The sequence below is a fragment of the Mustela lutreola genome, chromosome 5 (genome assembly GCF_030435805.1).
Source record: "Mustela lutreola isolate mMusLut2 chromosome 5, mMusLut2.pri, whole genome shotgun sequence".
NCBI lineage: Eukaryota > Metazoa > Chordata > Mammalia > Carnivora > Mustelidae > Mustela > Mustela lutreola.
Window position 1 is genome coordinate 106,643,445 of NC_081294.1, and position 17,380 is coordinate 106,660,824.

Consider the following 17,380-nt stretch of genomic DNA (forward strand, 5'->3'; position numbering starts at 1 on the left):
AGATTTGTGTGCTTTGGGGATAGAAGTATAAATGATGAAGCCAGTTTTTTGTGTGAGAGACTTACATAGCTGACAGCTCTATTTGGAAGATCAATGCATTTGGCTATATGTAAGTTATACTCAATTAAAAAATAATTCTACTGATAAAGACACTCACCCCCTCAGGAAAGCTGCCCTTACTTGACTCAAGTTATAACAGAATTCTCTATCCCATGTATCCTACCTCATTTATAAAAGGGGGGGCAGCAAAAAAACATGAATATCTTCCCCCATCACATGCACCCCAGCCCCTCACTAAAACTGCATTTTCCTCAGTGTATGCCTTCCATTCAGTTACATGAAATATTGCTGGACTGTCTAGGTGGGCAAAAGGGAAAATTTAAAAGAAATTTATAGGGCCAAAGGGATGAGCCAACTGTAGCCCTGAAAAATTGTGTGAGGTGAGTCATTCGCATACCAGTGCCTGAGCAAGGCGGCCTCTAACCTGCCTCAGCATGGGGTAGAAAGAGCACAAGGGATCTCAACTCACTATAAAAAGAATAAACATTTTCTAAAGAACAGCCTCCTATCGAGTTCACTCCCAGCACTGAATAACCACTTTCAACCGCTGAAAAATTCTTCCCAGTGAAAATATTTACCTCAGGGAATAAATAACATTAAATACGAAATTAATAAATATTCAGGCAATTTGAGATTTTATTGTGAAAATAGCTATTTTGACATTATATCCAGTTTCTCACTTATCAGAATAAATTCTTTACAACATTGATCATCACTACCACTTCTGGGTATTTATACATAATCTCTGAGTAAAATATATTCACACTAGGCATGACCAGAATATTTCAATTATGACCAACATTGCTTTAAGATCTTTACAACAAAACTATAGTATTTGTACACCAGTAGAGATGTTTAAAATATTTACCAAAGATAAGGTTGGTGGAACAAAACCAATATATGTACACATATATTTCTTAATCTTCTTTGTGCTCAATCTTCTAGAAAGCCAAAGTGACATTAGAAACACCTCAAATTTCCATTTCAAGATGCACAGAAAAATGGAAACATGTAATTTCCTATCATACAAACTAAAACATTAAGTCAGAAGAGGAATAAAGCTCATCTTCATGAAATCAACATAAAAGCCTGGGTACAGCCTTCCTTCTCTGATGAAGAGACCCCAGCATAGCAGGCGAAGGAGCCAGCAGTCCGAAGAACGACGGGCGAGCCTGGCCCTCTGTAAAGTGCATGACTTGCTGAGGACTGATGCAAACTCTAGCAAGTCATTTCTCTTGATTTCGAAGAATCCGGGATACGTAAAGTAAATGATGAAAAGGCAATTCTCTGAATTTGCATGAGGAAAACTAAAGAATCACAGCAAAGACCCAACTGCTTTTCACATGGCTAGATGTTCACCATTACACAATGCAAAGACCAAAGGCAAGCTTTCCATCAAATACACATCCAAAGTGTGAAGTTCCAATAGGTAACTGTACATTTTGCAGAGAAGAAACAAAGAGCATCCTTATGCCTGATTAGAAATCCAGTTTTATACTTTGAGATGAAATCACATACACTTAGTCCTCTGAAATTTGGAGGTCTAGTGATGTTTAAAGTTTTTAGGATATCGAAGCCTCTAGAATTTAATGAAAACGGTAAACCCTTATTCTAGAAAATGTACACACAAACATAAAATCCTTGTTTAGAACATAGCTTCAGACTAGAATAGAACTTGAAAATATTAAATTTCTTTTGCTTTGTCACTGAAGCAACTGTAAACTTTCTACAATAGTGTGTGCGTCTATATGCGCATATACATGTATATATATTTAAATATGCATAAAAGCAGCAGCTTATATGTGACTTTAATGCTATAAATCCCATCACCTTTTTGGCACTTTTAAAGCACAGCCAAAAATGATCTGAAAATTTGTTCCAGAATTGCAAGTTGGCCCCCACTGTCTCAGAGATTCCTAAATGCTGCTGAGTTCTCTGGAGCCACCTGGTCATGTCCCTGCACAGCTGTTCCAAGCCAGCTGGGATTCTAGGGAAAGAAACTAACTGACCAGGGGCCTCACAGGAGCCTAAATAACCAAACTGTTTAAACCCATGCTCCCCCTCCCTTCAACTTCATGGTCCAAGGCAGTCCTAACCTATCTTCCCATTTTTGATCACCACTCAATAGAGGGGCACCTGACAACAGGAAACCTTTGCAATTAGCACCAGCAAGCAAAACCACTCCAGGGTAGTGCTTCCCTAAGTATATTTCTCAGAATAAAAAATCCCAGAAGATACCTATTGTAAACAAAACCCACAAAACAAAAAACAAACCGTATACAATAAATCAGGGAAACAGCACAGACAAGATAGGCCCTTCTCAGAAACTGAAACCACACAAAGATTCAGAAAAGCCTAGAGTAACCTAACAGAGCATTTCCCAAACTTATTTGGCCACAGAACCCTCTAGTCACATAATAACAATATAATCTGCCAAAACACACCTTTTTCTCCAGGGAACTAAAAGATGGTTTTTTAAAAATCTTATGGTATAATTTCACATTAATAATAATCAGGATACAAAACGACTTGCTTTCCTGTCATTTTTTTTTAAAAGAAACTACTTTGTTTTGCTAAGAATATTCTTCTATCACAACATTCCCCTCTCTACAAATGTCCAGCTCAAAGTTACATTTTCTTATACCATTATACAAGAATGTTAATTCTCATCCATAATCACTGGCCTCTTCATCTGGAATAAATAATTGCTGTATGCTTTTGATTCTGAGAATAGCTCTTCACCTCAATGGCAGTGGTTTTAAGTCTAGGGCCAATAACCTGGGCTTTTAGCAAACACAACATTCCAGCAAGATTTTGGGCTTCCTAGCAAACCCTACTTAACATCCCAACAGGGGCTAAAATATTTTGAAAACCCTTAAAAAACCCCCAAACTTCCTCTTTACTCTGTGAAAATCAGCCTTTTGAAGATCTAATGACACTTCAGTTAAACCTTTCAGGGCAGGAGCACCTGGGTGGCTCAGCTGGTTAAGCATCTGCCTTTTAGCTCAGGTCATGATCCCAGGGTCCTGGGACTGAGCCCTGTTTCCCCTGCATGGCTGCCTGCTCAGTGGGGAGCCTGCTTCTCCCTCTACTTTTGCCCCTCCCCTTACTTGTGCATGCTTGCTCTCTCTCAAAGTAAATACATAAAATCTTAAAAAAAAACCTTTGAGGGTAACAGATTACAAATCTTTAGTTCATGTAATTTACAATAAATTTCTTAATAATCCATTTAAGAAATAAGAAAACACCAAAGAGCAAATGTAAATTCCACAGAGCTGAACAAGAAAAAGAGACAAAAGATAATTCTTAATGCCAACAACATATACAAGAGACAATAATCAAAACCCAAATTATTCTCAGCGGCTCTGATCAGGATTTCAATTATATAAATAACCAAAGCAAGATGAAGTCAATTACTAAATCCCTCTGAGCTTAGAACAAAAACACACAGATGCTGCACCTTCTTCATCAAAGCACGGCCCTAGCGCACACCTCGTCACACTGTGTAATTAGAGAGAACGCAGCAAAGCAAAGAACTACCACCCCATGAAGACAAAGAACTTTTTCTTAATGTATCTTACCCAAAAAGGTAAACCCAGGTACCACAGAAAGAAGATACTACTACAAATATAAAATCATAGGATATTTTATAGGGAATTGGAGTTCTTGGTTTTAGATTGTTGTTTTTTCTTTTCTGGTAGGGCAAAGCAGATCTTTAGATACTCAGTCGTTACAAACCTGAGGTGTTTCTTTCTTTAAACTTAAGAAGGAAGTAAGTTATATTTAATTTATATTATGTATTTGTCTGGAACTGAACACTAAATACTATGTTTGAATCATTTGATTTAAATCAGAGTTTATGTAGATAATCATAAATTTACTTTTTAAAACCCTTTTGATATACAGACTCATAAGAAGTTCCAAAAATAGTACAGTGACTGTGTATCCATCATTCAGCTTCTTGACTTTATATTTTGGTTTTTAAGGGTTAAGACTTTTGACTGTTTATGGAAAACTGTCAAAAAACCCAATAGGCCTGGTGGATATATATTCTTGGAACAGTCTCCATGAAAACACACTCCTGACTTTAAATACCACAATTATCACATGAAGGCACCTTAAAAAATTGGTTTTCTGAGATTGTATCATTGATACGTTTCTGCCTCTTTTGATGTCTAGTTTCTTTGCAGTTTTGTAGACTTCTGAAAACTGCAGCTTAGCTGTGTTTGAAATAAGCTCCCTGATTCCTTCACATTAATAAATCTAGTAATATTAAATGAATAGAAATTACAAATGCAAATCAAAATGCTTTGGATTTATTATAAAACTCTTGAATTCTCTAGTACTCCCAAAATAATACAAACAACCCTAAGCTGAAATTTGTCGTTGCCAATCTTTGCAGGGGAAAATAACCATGGTGAAGGAATGACAATCCTCAATGCTTTTTAGAGTGTCTTTAGTGTTCAAAGAAACGGTCAATCTTATGGATGACCGGTGGCCGTCCACTGATGGAAGATCTTTATCTTATGGGAATTATCTGACTGGTTTTCTAATCCTATAATACCAACAAATATAAACACAAACACAGTCCCTTTGGTCATATTCCACCATCACGTCCTCAAGAAAGTAGCTCACAGTATTTTGTTAAACACTGTGTACCATTTATCTCAGCAACTGAAACTTTATCCAGAACATATCCTGACAGGCTGGTCACAAGCTCTCTGGCCAATCTGGAAAGTTCTTTCTTTCTAAGAGCTTCTTCGATGCGTGGCTCATCCCTGGAATGCTTTATACTCAGTTATAGCTTCCTGACATCTTGTTGGCTTATCCTCAAAATGCTCAACTAAGAATCCCACTGTATAAATTCTCACTTATCTAAATCACATTTTGCATCTTAGGAAAGGTAGTCTGGAAACATCCTAGCCTATGTACTGCAAGTCTAAAGGCAATTCAAAGCAGGAATGACCAAAAGGAAGTAAATCATTATTACAGCTGTCTTTTGTACTAAAAAATGACAAATACATGTTATTCTAGAATGCTATCTTTCATTAAACTTTCAAAACGTGAAATGTTACAATATGTTTATTGGTTGAATTCTGTGACGTAAGAACACGATCTCTACATTCGTATAAAAATTTAAACACACTATCCTTAGCATGGATATTAGTAGTTTTACTCCCAGAAAACTTTACATAAGCCAGTATTATCTTTGTGCCCAGGGAGAAACTTGGGAGTTAAATTTACCATTTGATTTTAGAATCTGTTAGGGTTGATACAGCTCTTTCTCCCCCAATTTTTCATTTTTCCCAAACCTAATTTTAATTGTCCTGTTTTACGTACATTGACAATTTTAAGCCACTTCAAATGCTTCTTTGAAGGCTTAACATAAATCACAATTGAAAAAGACCAACCCTAACTAAAGTATAAATAGACTGATTAATGTGTTAACCACCCTTCTCCAATATACATCAATCCCAGAGGACGGTAAGTCCTATAGTCATGATTTTTAATATAGAATATTCGTACGGATTTTGGATTGCTGGAATCTAATAGAAAATTAATACAGAGCACACAAACTCATTGCAGAAGTAATGTGAAACTCATTAGTTACTTTCCCTAAATACATCCAAACAGATAAGATTTTGAAGACTACTTTGTTTCTCATTTAATTAAAACTTTCAAGAAAAAATATTTACAATGACTTATAGACTCCTGCATCAAGAGCTACCTAAATACAGAGCAAACTGGGAGGATTTAGGTCAAACACAGCTGAGCTCCATTCAGCTCCAATTAGGCAAGTCTCTTGACTACAGAGCTGTTTTCTTAACATGGGGGTTTCTGCACGACGTGGTAAGATTTGCTGAGCACCATAGTAATCTTTTGAGACACTAATCAAAAACATGATCCTATATTTTAAAAACCCCAGAAGTGGTTTTAGGACAACAGAAGCACCTCAGCCACTAAAATTAGAGAGATTCTGTTATAAGGAAAATCACTTGCACAGCAAATCCTTTAACAGGTCGGCAACCAATAAATAGAAAATACTCTTTAAAAACTACCGCTATTTCCAAATATCCCATTAGATGCTTCAACTGTAGTTCAACTATATGGAAAATAATAAGTTGCCATAAAGCTTTTGGCTATGTGACAGTCGTTTTATGAAAAGAACACTGGTTCAAGCATGATGAACTTGGACCAAGCACACAGTAGGTACTTCTGTCACTCTAGCAGAGTAGTATCTGACAGTTGGGCAACTTTCAGTAAGACTTTATAGCCTAGCATAATAAATGATGACCAATATACTCAGTTCCCCTAAAATTAATCCAAGAAAGAGAGGACTTGAGTTAAAAATGTACTACAAATACATAGGTCTAAAGCTGCCATTGGTCCAATAAACTAAAAGAATCCTTGCCAACCTTAACTGAACACATCACCAATACCAATGTTCTATTGAAGTGCATACAGTCAGATGAGTATTATATGAAACCACCTGTGATACATATATATATCTCTCAGACATATATATGTGTGTGTGTGTGTGTGTGTGTGTGTGTGTGTATAGTACTGATAGCCCAAAAGATTACACTTCTGAGAGCATAATTCAAAAGCACATTCCTTGTTGCTTTTTAAATACAGGCTTTTCTACTGAAGTAAATAGAATATGAGAACATTACATTTTCCCCTAACGTCTAAAATTGGCATCAAAATTTCTAAACAGAAGAAAAAAAAGCCTCAAAGAGCCACATATTAGATATTTAAACTGTTCCAAGAAAACTAAATTAATAATAAATTAACTTGAATAAATAAGAGCACACATTCAGAACAGAATTGTATGTTTTGGTCAGCAACATGTGAACTAAAGGCAAAAATCTGCCAAGATTAAGGCAGGCTGTTGTTGTTGTTTAAATATACAGTACAGTGTGTTTTCTTTTTTCCCCAAGTTCATTTAGCATTTACTCTGATGTTATCTAAAGTGCACTGCCAAGCTAAAATACAAGCTTCCTAATTAAGAAAAACTAGATGTCAGAGAAAGTTTCTTTTTAGAGCCTTCCTTATACCTACTAATGACATTTTCTGTTTGCCATCACATAAGTAGTGTAAGAGATGACTGCAACAATCACATGACTTTGGACACAAAGCATGAGGACTGTCAGGGCGATAGCCGTTGTAAGGAATTACTTTCTTCTTCTGCTGGAGTCAATTTAAGTGTTGGCAGTTTCCGAGGAGGAAGCTGAGGGCTTTGGCGAAGATTGTCATCCATCTGTGGAACGTACAAAAGATACATCTGACTAATGGCGGTGGCACCACTTGTGTGGACTGTGGTCTCCCCGTCCAAACCATAGCCTGGAAGAGTACAGAACCATATGGTTCCAGGACTGCCTGAGAAACCTTTTCCTTACAAATACTCAAGAATTCGAAATGTTGCACCCCAAATACCAGCTAAGTCAGTGTATGTATAAAAGCTATGTTGCTCGTCTTTGATGCCTTCCAATGGAAAAAAGTATTCCTGGTGAACGCCTTGAATCAATTGTGTTGTCAGGCTTTTTTCTTACAAGAATTAAGTCCCTCAAATATTACTCTTTCTTTTTTTAAGCTCTATATTTTCTGTCCAAATGGTGAACAATAGTAGCCAATAGGTTTGTTGTCCTAACACCGGTAGTCAACAGTGAACCACACCGAGAGCAGATGTGAAACGGGTGGACAGGGGAGTGCCTGACTTAGAGTTAGGAAGCTCTCATATATTGATAATGACCCAAGATAGAAGTGTACCAAGTAATACAATTGGGTGCCTCCTGGGTGCCCTTTCCGCACAGGTAGATATCTCGTGGTTCCCTCTACATGGCTGTCATGAATTTGCCACACAGAGAAAATGAAAACTCTACTGGATGGCCCCTATCTAGCAGTTAAGTGTCTAAAACAATCTACATAATCTTTCTATGACCCACATTTAAACAGTCAGCATATTTCCTCTCACGGGATTGACTGAGTTGGGCTAAGAAGATAAACTTGGCGTGTAGTCAGCCCACCTAAACTTTAGTACTGGTCTTTTACAGTTTTACTGCTCAGTTCTACTCACTACTCATGTTCTAACAACACATGAAATACTGTAAGAAGAAACAGAATGGTCATGCCAGGGAGAGGCAGAGGTTTCTGGCAACTAGTACTACTAGTACTGGATTCAGAGTTCCAGGTATCTCCTTCATTTGCAGCTGACTAACTACAGAGCCCATGTTGGAATCCAGTCTCCAGAGTTCAAATACCCTTTCTGCTTCTAGCCAGCTGAATGACCTTACGTAGGTGACATATACTACTCTCGAAGTGTCACCGTCCTTATCTGTAATACAGGGCTGATGGAGTAGCTGATGGAGTACACAGAGCTGCTGTGAGGACTAGTGAGACAACTCAAAAGCTCACACAACACGGTGCCATTACTGAGACCTCAGGAACTGAGGGCCAGTGCTATCAGGCCACAGTGCCTCACTGGTTAGTGAAAAAAGGAAGTATCATTCACTGGTATAAGAAAAAAAGCAAGTTCATCAGACATTTGGGGGAAAATGCGTAAGTCTTTTGGATTTTTTCAACTAGAATCACCTTTGAAATTTCCATTACTGGCTATCTCCCCTATGTACTTCCTCAATATCTCTCTTATCGAATGAGCAAACCCAAAGTGGCAAAATATGCCCACTGATTAAACACAACAACAAGACCAAAAACCATAAGCGACATTAAGAACAGGTAAGGAAAGGAAGGAGAAAAAAATAACACAGTTTAAGTAGAAGAAAGAAAAAGACATCATAGTGCTATTCAGAAAGGACAAGCACAGGTGCTTATAATCTCAAGAAGTGCTATCCTTCAGAGACAGAAACAGACAAGCAAAGAAGTGTTTTAGTTTTGTCTTTTTGTTTTTTTTTTTTAAACCGGGCTTTTGGGTCTCCTAATTTGACAAATCACTAATTATGTGGTAAAAGTAAACCCAATACCACTCTCAAAGTAATCAGGTCACTACTGGCTTCAAAACACTGTATTATGTACAACTTCAATAAATGTATATTTGAGCAGCTTTATGGAAAAAAATAAACTCTTAAAAAAAACTAAGAGGGTAAAGTTAATGCATATTAACTTAGTTAAGTTAATATGCATTAACTTTACAATTAAAAGTTACAATATTAATTTCAGGAAGGAAAATACTAAACTACTATAAAATAATGATTGAAATAAACTTGACCTTTTCAATCAAGTTGGATTCCTTATTTACAAGTTGTGTGAGTTTCTGCAGATTTGCATCTACCGTTTCTTGTCCAGGAGAGATGCCTAAGAAGCCAGGACAGAAATCAGAAAGACAGAAAATTTTGAAAAGCTGTTTAGACTGAAAGAATTTTGAGTCTCTCCACCCTCCCAAGTATGCCACCCTCCAAAAATAAATAAATAAAACTAGGCAAAATGAAAAACAATTATGGGTTTAAAGGCAAAGTTAAAAGAGATAGTAATGCTCCCAAAACCAAACCCTAAACAAAAAGACTAAATTAGTCTATTAAGTAGACAGCCAAGTGTTATGCAGTTAGCAAGTGTAGTTAGTCAAAGAGCACAGCAGTCCTCATATCCTTCTCAAATTTTGAGTTGTACCTTTTCCCCACTCATACCAAATAAGCCTTCAGTCACAACGACTGGGACAGCCTTCTAAGGCAGAGACTCCGATACGGCACCCAACCAGGCATTCACAGTATTTGGAGGGACTTAAAAAAATACAGATTCCTGGGCTCCATGCCTGTGAGATGCTAATTCAGTAAATCTGACAAAGGAGCCAAAATTCTGTATTTGTCCTCTAGCCAGGTTTGCTAATCACTGTTCCAGAGTAACAAGGTTGAAAGGTACTTAGTTTGATGACCCTCTAACTGCTAACCCCTCGCTTTCTACCAAACACACAACCCACCCTGAAAAAGAAACTGTCCCTAAGCCAGTTACCCTTGTAACTTCTGTTTCCTTAAAAGAACAGTCTCTGCCAATTCTCCCAATACAAATTTCGTATCCTGATCACTTAAGCACAAGGTCCCACACTCCCAAGGAACCATATCCTAAGTGACGGGTACCCTCTATTTACAATACCTCCAGTCTGATGCAACCAGTTTTCAAGTATGGAATCATGGGAGTGTACCTCCCCCAAATCAATCTGCTGCTGATTCCTGTTCACGCAGGAAAATGCAGGAAGCAACATTTAAAATAATTGCCCATTTGCGTTAGGATAAATGCTATCTTTTAGCAGGGACTCAATAAATACCTGTGGTTAACTTTTAGAAGAAAATGATCCACTTCAAAGGGGCAATTTTTAAAGAAGAACAAGAGGCAAGAAATGTATAAAATCTAGAAGAACAGACAAAAGGCAAACGTCTATTTCTCTATTTAAAGTAGAACTAGCACATGGGAATAAATTTGGAAAAATGCAACTGTTTTAAGTGCTACAATTCAACATTACAGACAATACACAAATTTCTTCAATAAGTCAAGAATTTTGCTTATATGTCCATTGGAAAATACGCAGATATTCTACGCAAACACAGATTAGCTGAAGAGGGGCCAGCTTACCTCCAAGACTAAGCCTAAAATAACTGTTTAGGATGTCATCACAGAAACGGCACAGGTTGGAGAGCTGTTTTAGATGTTCTTGTAACTGAACTTTAGGAAAGCGTACTTTATAAAGTGGCGCGAGGAAACCAAATACATAGGCATCCAAGGTAGATGGCCTAAAAATAAATTAAGGATTTTTTTAAAAACACATAGGAAAATACTAATGTGGGATTATGTTAAAAATATTTTTTCTCAAATCCATTTGCCAATTCTGGAGTATATAATATAGCCTTTTAAAAGGTTTACTACATATTTTTGCTTATAAAATGATGCAATGAATGAGGGTTATATTCAGTAGTTTTTTAAATACTGTAACCATTTATTTTATTTAGAAGAAAAGTTATAAAGTAAAGACGCATGTTTACTCACAAGTGTTATGTACAGATAAGAGACAGGGTGGGAATAGCCTTAGATATTTTAAATTCACACAGATAGCATATGGAGTCAATGTTTGATTACCACGGACAGAAAAAGTTCACTAGAGTAATCCATTAAATCTTTTTATTAAAGTAAAAAACTCATAAAGGGGGGCAAGACAACTTGCTTTAGGTAAGTGTTTATTGATTACATGCATACAAAACATCAGAATGATTTTGAAGGGAATGCACTCACGTATCTCCAAAGAAAAACTGAGATGTTCCCAATCTGTTTGACAGAAGATTTAGGCACTCCTTGGCATCTCTGTATATCTAATAAGGATAAAATAACAACTCAAAAGTAGGAAGGATGCTCTAGAACTCCTTTTAGGCAGGCATTTAGGTACATTCATCTCTGCTGCCTCTCGTGTTCCTCCTCTGGAGGCCCCTTGCTTTGAAAGTAATCCCAACCATACCTGAGCTTCCACTTCTCGGAGGTGGTAGAGAGGAGGCTCTCCTCTGGTCAGAAGAATTCTATTTAGTGCTCCCTTAGACATCCTTCCAGGCAGAATCAAACTCAAGGGAAAAGGAATTCGTGAAGCAAACCATGGCTTTGTCACAGTAAAGTAATTGTCACTCTCAACCCAGAATGTGTGAAGCTGCAAACCAAACAAAAACAACTAAAAACCAAAACCAAACCAAACAAAAACAAAAAACAAAACCCCCCCCCCAATCAAAAAACCAAAATCAAAATCAAAAACAAACCCACTACAAGCATGTTCTTTTATTAAAAGAAAGGTCATCTGATCAAGTGAAAGTTTTTGATAAACATCTTTGTCTAAAGGAGCTTCATCCAACTTTCCCAATTTGAATGACCCAAATATAAAACAAGATTTTAAAAACATGCATCTGTTGATTGCTGTATCCCATGCACCCAGAACAAGGCCTGGCATATATCTGCTCAATAAATACTTGTTGAATGAATGAACTATACTTAGCTGATTTCTATACATGGGAGCACCAAACTCCATCTTCCATAAATAAATTTATTTCCAAAATGACATTACCTTTCACTTCATTGTTTCCTGTCCTAGTTGAATGTCTAACAATCCAGTTGCACAGTAACACAGAATCAAGATTAATACATAAATGAAACTTCCTCTCTTAAGCCATTTTCACTATGCTCCTTCTAAATAGGCTGAAGGATATTTTTAGTAGGTCATTATAATACCAATGCTTACCACTGCAGGAAGAAGCTTCTCTTCGATGAGAGCAATGTAAGCCAGAGTATCTGCCCCCTGTTTTGCTGAGAGTTCATAATCAGCATTATATTTCTATGAAAAAACATAAAACCAAAATACTTGAGAAGTCAAGGGCATCTCAAAACAGGGAAGCTAAATAATATTATTCCTCAAAAATGGCAAATAAGATATTAAAAGGCAGAACGATAAATACCAAATCAGTGACAAATGCAGCTTGTGCAAATAAAATTCTTAGCACAACATCACACACACGGTAAGGTCAGTAAATACTGTTTCTTTTTTTTTTAACTGCTATTATTTAATGATTGTTTATGACCCAGTTTTGTTAGTGCTTGCCATATAGTGCAAACTTAATAAACAGAAGCTATTATTTTTAATAATAAGGAAGAAGTTCTAATTAGCTGCATTTTTCCCCATGAAAAAAGAAAGAACCCCCCCCCCAATTTAAAACAGTTCTAAATTTTGTTGACATAGGACTGACTTTTTTAAGAAAAGTATTGTCAAACCCAATTATAACTTTGGTATTTAAAGAAGTCTTTACATGTTTAAATATTCTGGATACATTATACAAATCTTTACATGCTCGCCCATTTTAGATACATTACTTCATGAAACATTTAATTGCAACTCTCTAGTTAAGTGTTCTTTAAAAATAAAATAGTTGCTAGCTGGTGGGAACTCAGATGTCATATGCAGCAGAAAGTGTGTAGCAGCTTTGTGACTAAATTGACAGTCGTATCAGTAAGTGTAATCGTGGAGATGGCTTCATTGAATCTGCTTATGTCTAAACTTAAATCCAGAACAGTATATGAAAATATAAATTGAGTGTACTTCACTATATGACTTTCAAATCACAATACAACTCATGATTCAGAGCAGTAATTGCCAAGTCCATTTTTATATCAAACCTGAGGTATCTCCAATTATCTACTGATTTGGTTAAAAAAAATTAAAAAAAAACTTTACAATGTTTTTATTTTTGTTGTTTTTAAGTAACATGCAGGGAACATGTTAAAAATGAACCACCCACCTGTTTTCTTAAAAAGTTTAGTATTTTTGCAGGCTGAGAAACAATGTTGTCTTCAGTTGTCAAAATTGGTACATCTCCTATAACCAAAAACAGTTCACATACAAGGAAATGTTTCTACTTCCTCTGAAGGGATTCTGATCCCCTAAAAACTACACCAACTGCCATTTGGAGGGGGGAAATGAGTAAGCTCATCTTAGTTTTTTGCAATTTCACAATGCAGTTTTGGAGAACACTGTCATTTCTCGTAATTTCCATTGATCTGGCTTATATTTTAAAGTACTACTCAGAATGATCAAACCATAAGCAACATAAAGCCAAGGTCATGACAAGAAGAAACTAAACCCCAAGGTATTCCACGGCTGTATGCCTCACAGGTTTAAATTCGGCGAGGAAGGGGGAGTAATTTCAAAAACAGCAGTAAAGTGTATTAAAATGTTTACACTGTACCTCTTGAACCTCTCCAGGTGTTATCTATGACATTGACTTTCAAGGGTGCACCAGAAAATTTGGCGTAAGCCTGAAACAAAGTTTGCAATAAAACATTAGGCTTGAGTACGTAGCACAAATCTACAGAGCAACTTTACAGCCTGGTCCCCCTAAGGCAGAAACGCCTGACACGCGGGCTGTGTCCCTCCCTCTCCGGCTGTCTAGCAGAGGACCCGCGCGTCAGCTGCCCATGTTTCGGGGACTCTGTTCCCCCAAAGGTCTGGGGGATGCAGAGCTGGGCGCGCGTGCACCCAGCTTTGGCTTTTCGTTCCACCGCCCAGAAAGCTCTGCAAGGCTGAAAAGACTTGGAGCCAAACGAGAAAGCCATGACTCTTCCGCGAGGCCTTGGCGGGGTCACAGGCCAGGCTGTGACTCCAGAGTAAGGAACCCAGTGCAGTGCAGCGAGAAGCTCCCCGGCCACTCTCGGCCCTGCAGCGCCGCAGGGAACCGCGGCGAGCGACGGAGACCAGACCCAGTCAGCCTCGCGCCTCTGGCCCCGCCCATCTTTCCTGCGCCCTGGCCCGCAAGGCGGCCTCACCATCACCACCAGGGACTCGCTGTGCACCGATGGGAGCCCCCAGCCACCTCCCCAGCAACTGAGCTCCAAGGGGGCCGCCATCTTGCCGGGGCTGACCTTTGCTACACCGGAAGTACATAGCGGCCCAATTTCCGGCACGTTGAAGCACAGGGCGGGGCGGAGGGAGGGAAAAGTACCTTTGGACTGTGAAGAGGTGTGGCAAGGAGAGGTGGAGGGGTTAAAAGTGCCCTCACCTTAGCTAATTGAATTTAAATTTAAAAAATAATAATAAAATAAATAAAAAATAAAAGCCCACTTAGAATCAGCCTGGCCTAATGGTTAAGAATCCTGGCCCTTAAGATACGTCTGCCAGACAGTCCTCAAATATTTACTGGAAGCCAAGTGTTTGAACATTACTACCTTGGGCCTAAACTAGCCCATTTGTAAAATAGGCAGGATTGTTGTGTTTTTAAAAAATTATGACACAGGGAGAAATAAGTTGACATACAATAGGCACTCAATAATTGTTCAACCCCTTACCCCATACACTTGGCTTTTGTCTCATTCCACTCTCAGTCTTAATTATGTCACCCTCATGTTCACTTGCTCCACTCTCCTTAGAGGTAACCCTATTACTGAAACTTGTTAAGTGAATTCTGCCTTTTTCAGACAGGAAAATCTCCTTTCTCTGCCACTGCTCCCTCCAAACAGAGCTTAACTGTCACCTTCTTGGGATGATTTTACAAAGTTAGGAACTTTGGCATTCCTGCAGACCCTTGTATACACTTAAATTGTGGCTTCTATTCCATGCAAATTTTTTGCCTTTCACTGTACTGAAAATTCTCTGAAGACAGAACAGGGCTGGCTTCATAGATGGGAGACCTGTGTAGTCACACAGGGCCCTGTGCACAGAAGAGCCCAGAACTGCCTTAATGTTCTGCTGTCATTGTCTTGAAATTCTTAACTTTTTAACAAGGGGCTTCCATTTTTATTTTCTCCTGGGCCCTACAGATCGTATAGCCATCTAACCTGTGGGCATGAACCAAATGTTTTTTGAAAATCACACTGACAATTTCTCAGAGAAACCATCAAGGAGGAATAATAGGCCTTCAGAATGCCATGATCCTATCAGACTTACAGGGTCCTGGAGTTGGAACTTGGGTCCTGGGTCCTTCTAGAAGGCACAACAGTCTTTCTGGGATACCCTCCCAGTCATTTCTCCAAGTTCTTTCCTCCAAGTTCTCCATATTTTCCTTAACTCTGCCACATTGAAGTAGTTGGGTCCCCTTAAACAACGTTAATCTCAAAAGAAACCTTTGCAAATTTTCATAAAATTATAATTCAATAAAGAATTGATAGGCATTCCCTAGGGTTAGATGGTTTATTTAGCCATCTAAATTATAGCTTCGATCTGCTAAAGTTTTTTTTTTTTTCATGTTTCAAAAGCAAAAGTTCTCAGAAATGGGAAGGATAAAGTATATCAAAGGTGGGAATCCATTGATAATACTTTATAAATGAGAAATGCTTAATAAATGCTCATTGAAGCCAAATATCAAAACATTTATTGAGCAGCTACTGTATCCAAGACACTGTAAGGCTCTTGGAGAAACAGAAACAAATAAGATTTAAATTCTATTCCCATGAGTCTATAGTCCACAAAGGAAAGATACAACTAAGTGTAAGAAGTCAGATTATCATGAGTAACATTAGAGACATAACTAAAATACTATGTAAGCACAAACCAGGAATGATGCATCCTCTCTGGGATCAGCAAAGGCTGTCTGTTCAGTCTTAACTGTAAAGAAAGTAATTCAACTTTCAGATTCAAGAAATAGGACTTTCCTGTCTTGGGGGTTAAAATCCTAAGTCATAAAGCTCAGAGTCTATATACTGCAATCAGGCATTTAAAGTAATCATATGCAGCTTGGGGCACCTGGGTGGCTCAGCCATTTGAGCATCTGACTCTTAATTTTGGCTCAGGTCATGATCTCAGAGCCATGAGACTGATCCCACATCAAGCCCCACATGGGGCTCTGTATTCAGTATGTTCTCCCTCTGCTTCTCCCCTGGCTCGCTCACTCACTCTCTCTTGCTCTCAAATAAATAAAGTCTTTAAAATAATCATACAAAGAGAATGTGGATTATCTAAGTCTTGTTTGCATGGTGGAGGGGGTGGGTGATAGATGCACATTTTTGTGGATGCCTAATATAATTAGTCAGTTCAGCCTTCTCCCTTATTGCTGCTGTTACATATGACAATTTCATTTGTGTTAAAGAGAAATTAAATCTCTCCTCTTAGCATCGAATTGAGACAGAAAATAGCAGGCTATTGCATCTGATGAGAGAATCCTTACACACAGGTTTATTTGTGTCTATTTAATAGCAATCTTTTATTGTCGCAATTCCTCCTGAGAGTCTGCATTTGCTAGATTGAATTTTAAAACCCTAGCACAGCTGATTGCACAACCAGACTGAATGTTGTTCCAGAGAAGCACATAGAAAGTTGAAACCTTCAGAAATTATGCCCAGTATGGATAGTTGGCACCTGTGCCTTTTTCTGGCTGCTAAAGGGTGTTGTTCAGAGTTCATCAAAATCATAATTTCAGATTCCTACCAGGAAACATATTATCTGCAAAACATTCACATATGTGTGGGATGACTTGAATTGCAGCTTTATAATGAGTATTCCAGACAATGTTTTCTCTTAAAAAGAAATAATATTATTTTTTCAAAAGATGGATATTAAAAATGGCTTCATCTAGTGATAGTCATGTGAACTCAGGGGACCTGACCGTGGCATCTATTTCTATCCCTCCTGTGTTTTCTAACTTGAAAGCCATGGTGCAAGTTCTATTAGGATCTTTTTGTCTGAGGGATTAAGAATCTGTGAAATGGTACTGTCACCAAAGATGAAAGGTTTGTGACAAGTGTTCATGCAGTATGGTCATTCATGAGAAAGTTGAAGTAAAGATGCTTGAATGTCCCTTTCAACTCTAAACTTCTATAATTTAGTTCTGTGTTCAGGTATACAATCCTTAGGGAAGAG

At 37.9% G+C, this 17,380-nt stretch overlaps 1 protein-coding gene across 5 annotated transcripts in view; it reads right to left on the bottom strand.

The window, feature by feature from the left end:
* Window positions 1-14,451, bottom strand: part of MTX3 (metaxin 3) — a 36,643-nt gene extending 22,192 nt beyond the window's left edge. For 2 of the 5 annotated variants that reach the window (XM_059175334.1, XM_059175335.1), the window contains exons 1-7: window positions 14,356-14,451; window positions 13,779-13,848; window positions 13,332-13,408; window positions 12,281-12,373; window positions 11,516-11,698; window positions 11,296-11,372; window positions 10,642-10,799 (exon numbers count right to left, since the gene is read on the bottom strand). In XM_059175334.1, the coding sequence (XP_059031317.1) occupies window positions 10,642-10,799; window positions 11,296-11,372; window positions 11,516-11,698; window positions 12,281-12,373; window positions 13,332-13,408; window positions 13,779-13,848; window positions 14,356-14,436 (739 nt within the window). In that variant the 5' untranslated portion in view covers window positions 14,437-14,451. Of the gene's footprint in view, window positions 1-678; window positions 7,322-9,286; window positions 9,373-9,399; window positions 10,420-10,641; window positions 10,800-11,295; window positions 11,373-11,515; window positions 11,699-12,280; window positions 12,374-13,331; window positions 13,409-13,778; window positions 13,849-14,355 lie in introns of those variants that run through there. The other 3 variants (XM_059175333.1, XM_059175337.1, XM_059175336.1) reach the window with 3 other exon arrangements.
* Between the last annotated feature and the right edge of the window lie 2,929 nt (window positions 14,452-17,380).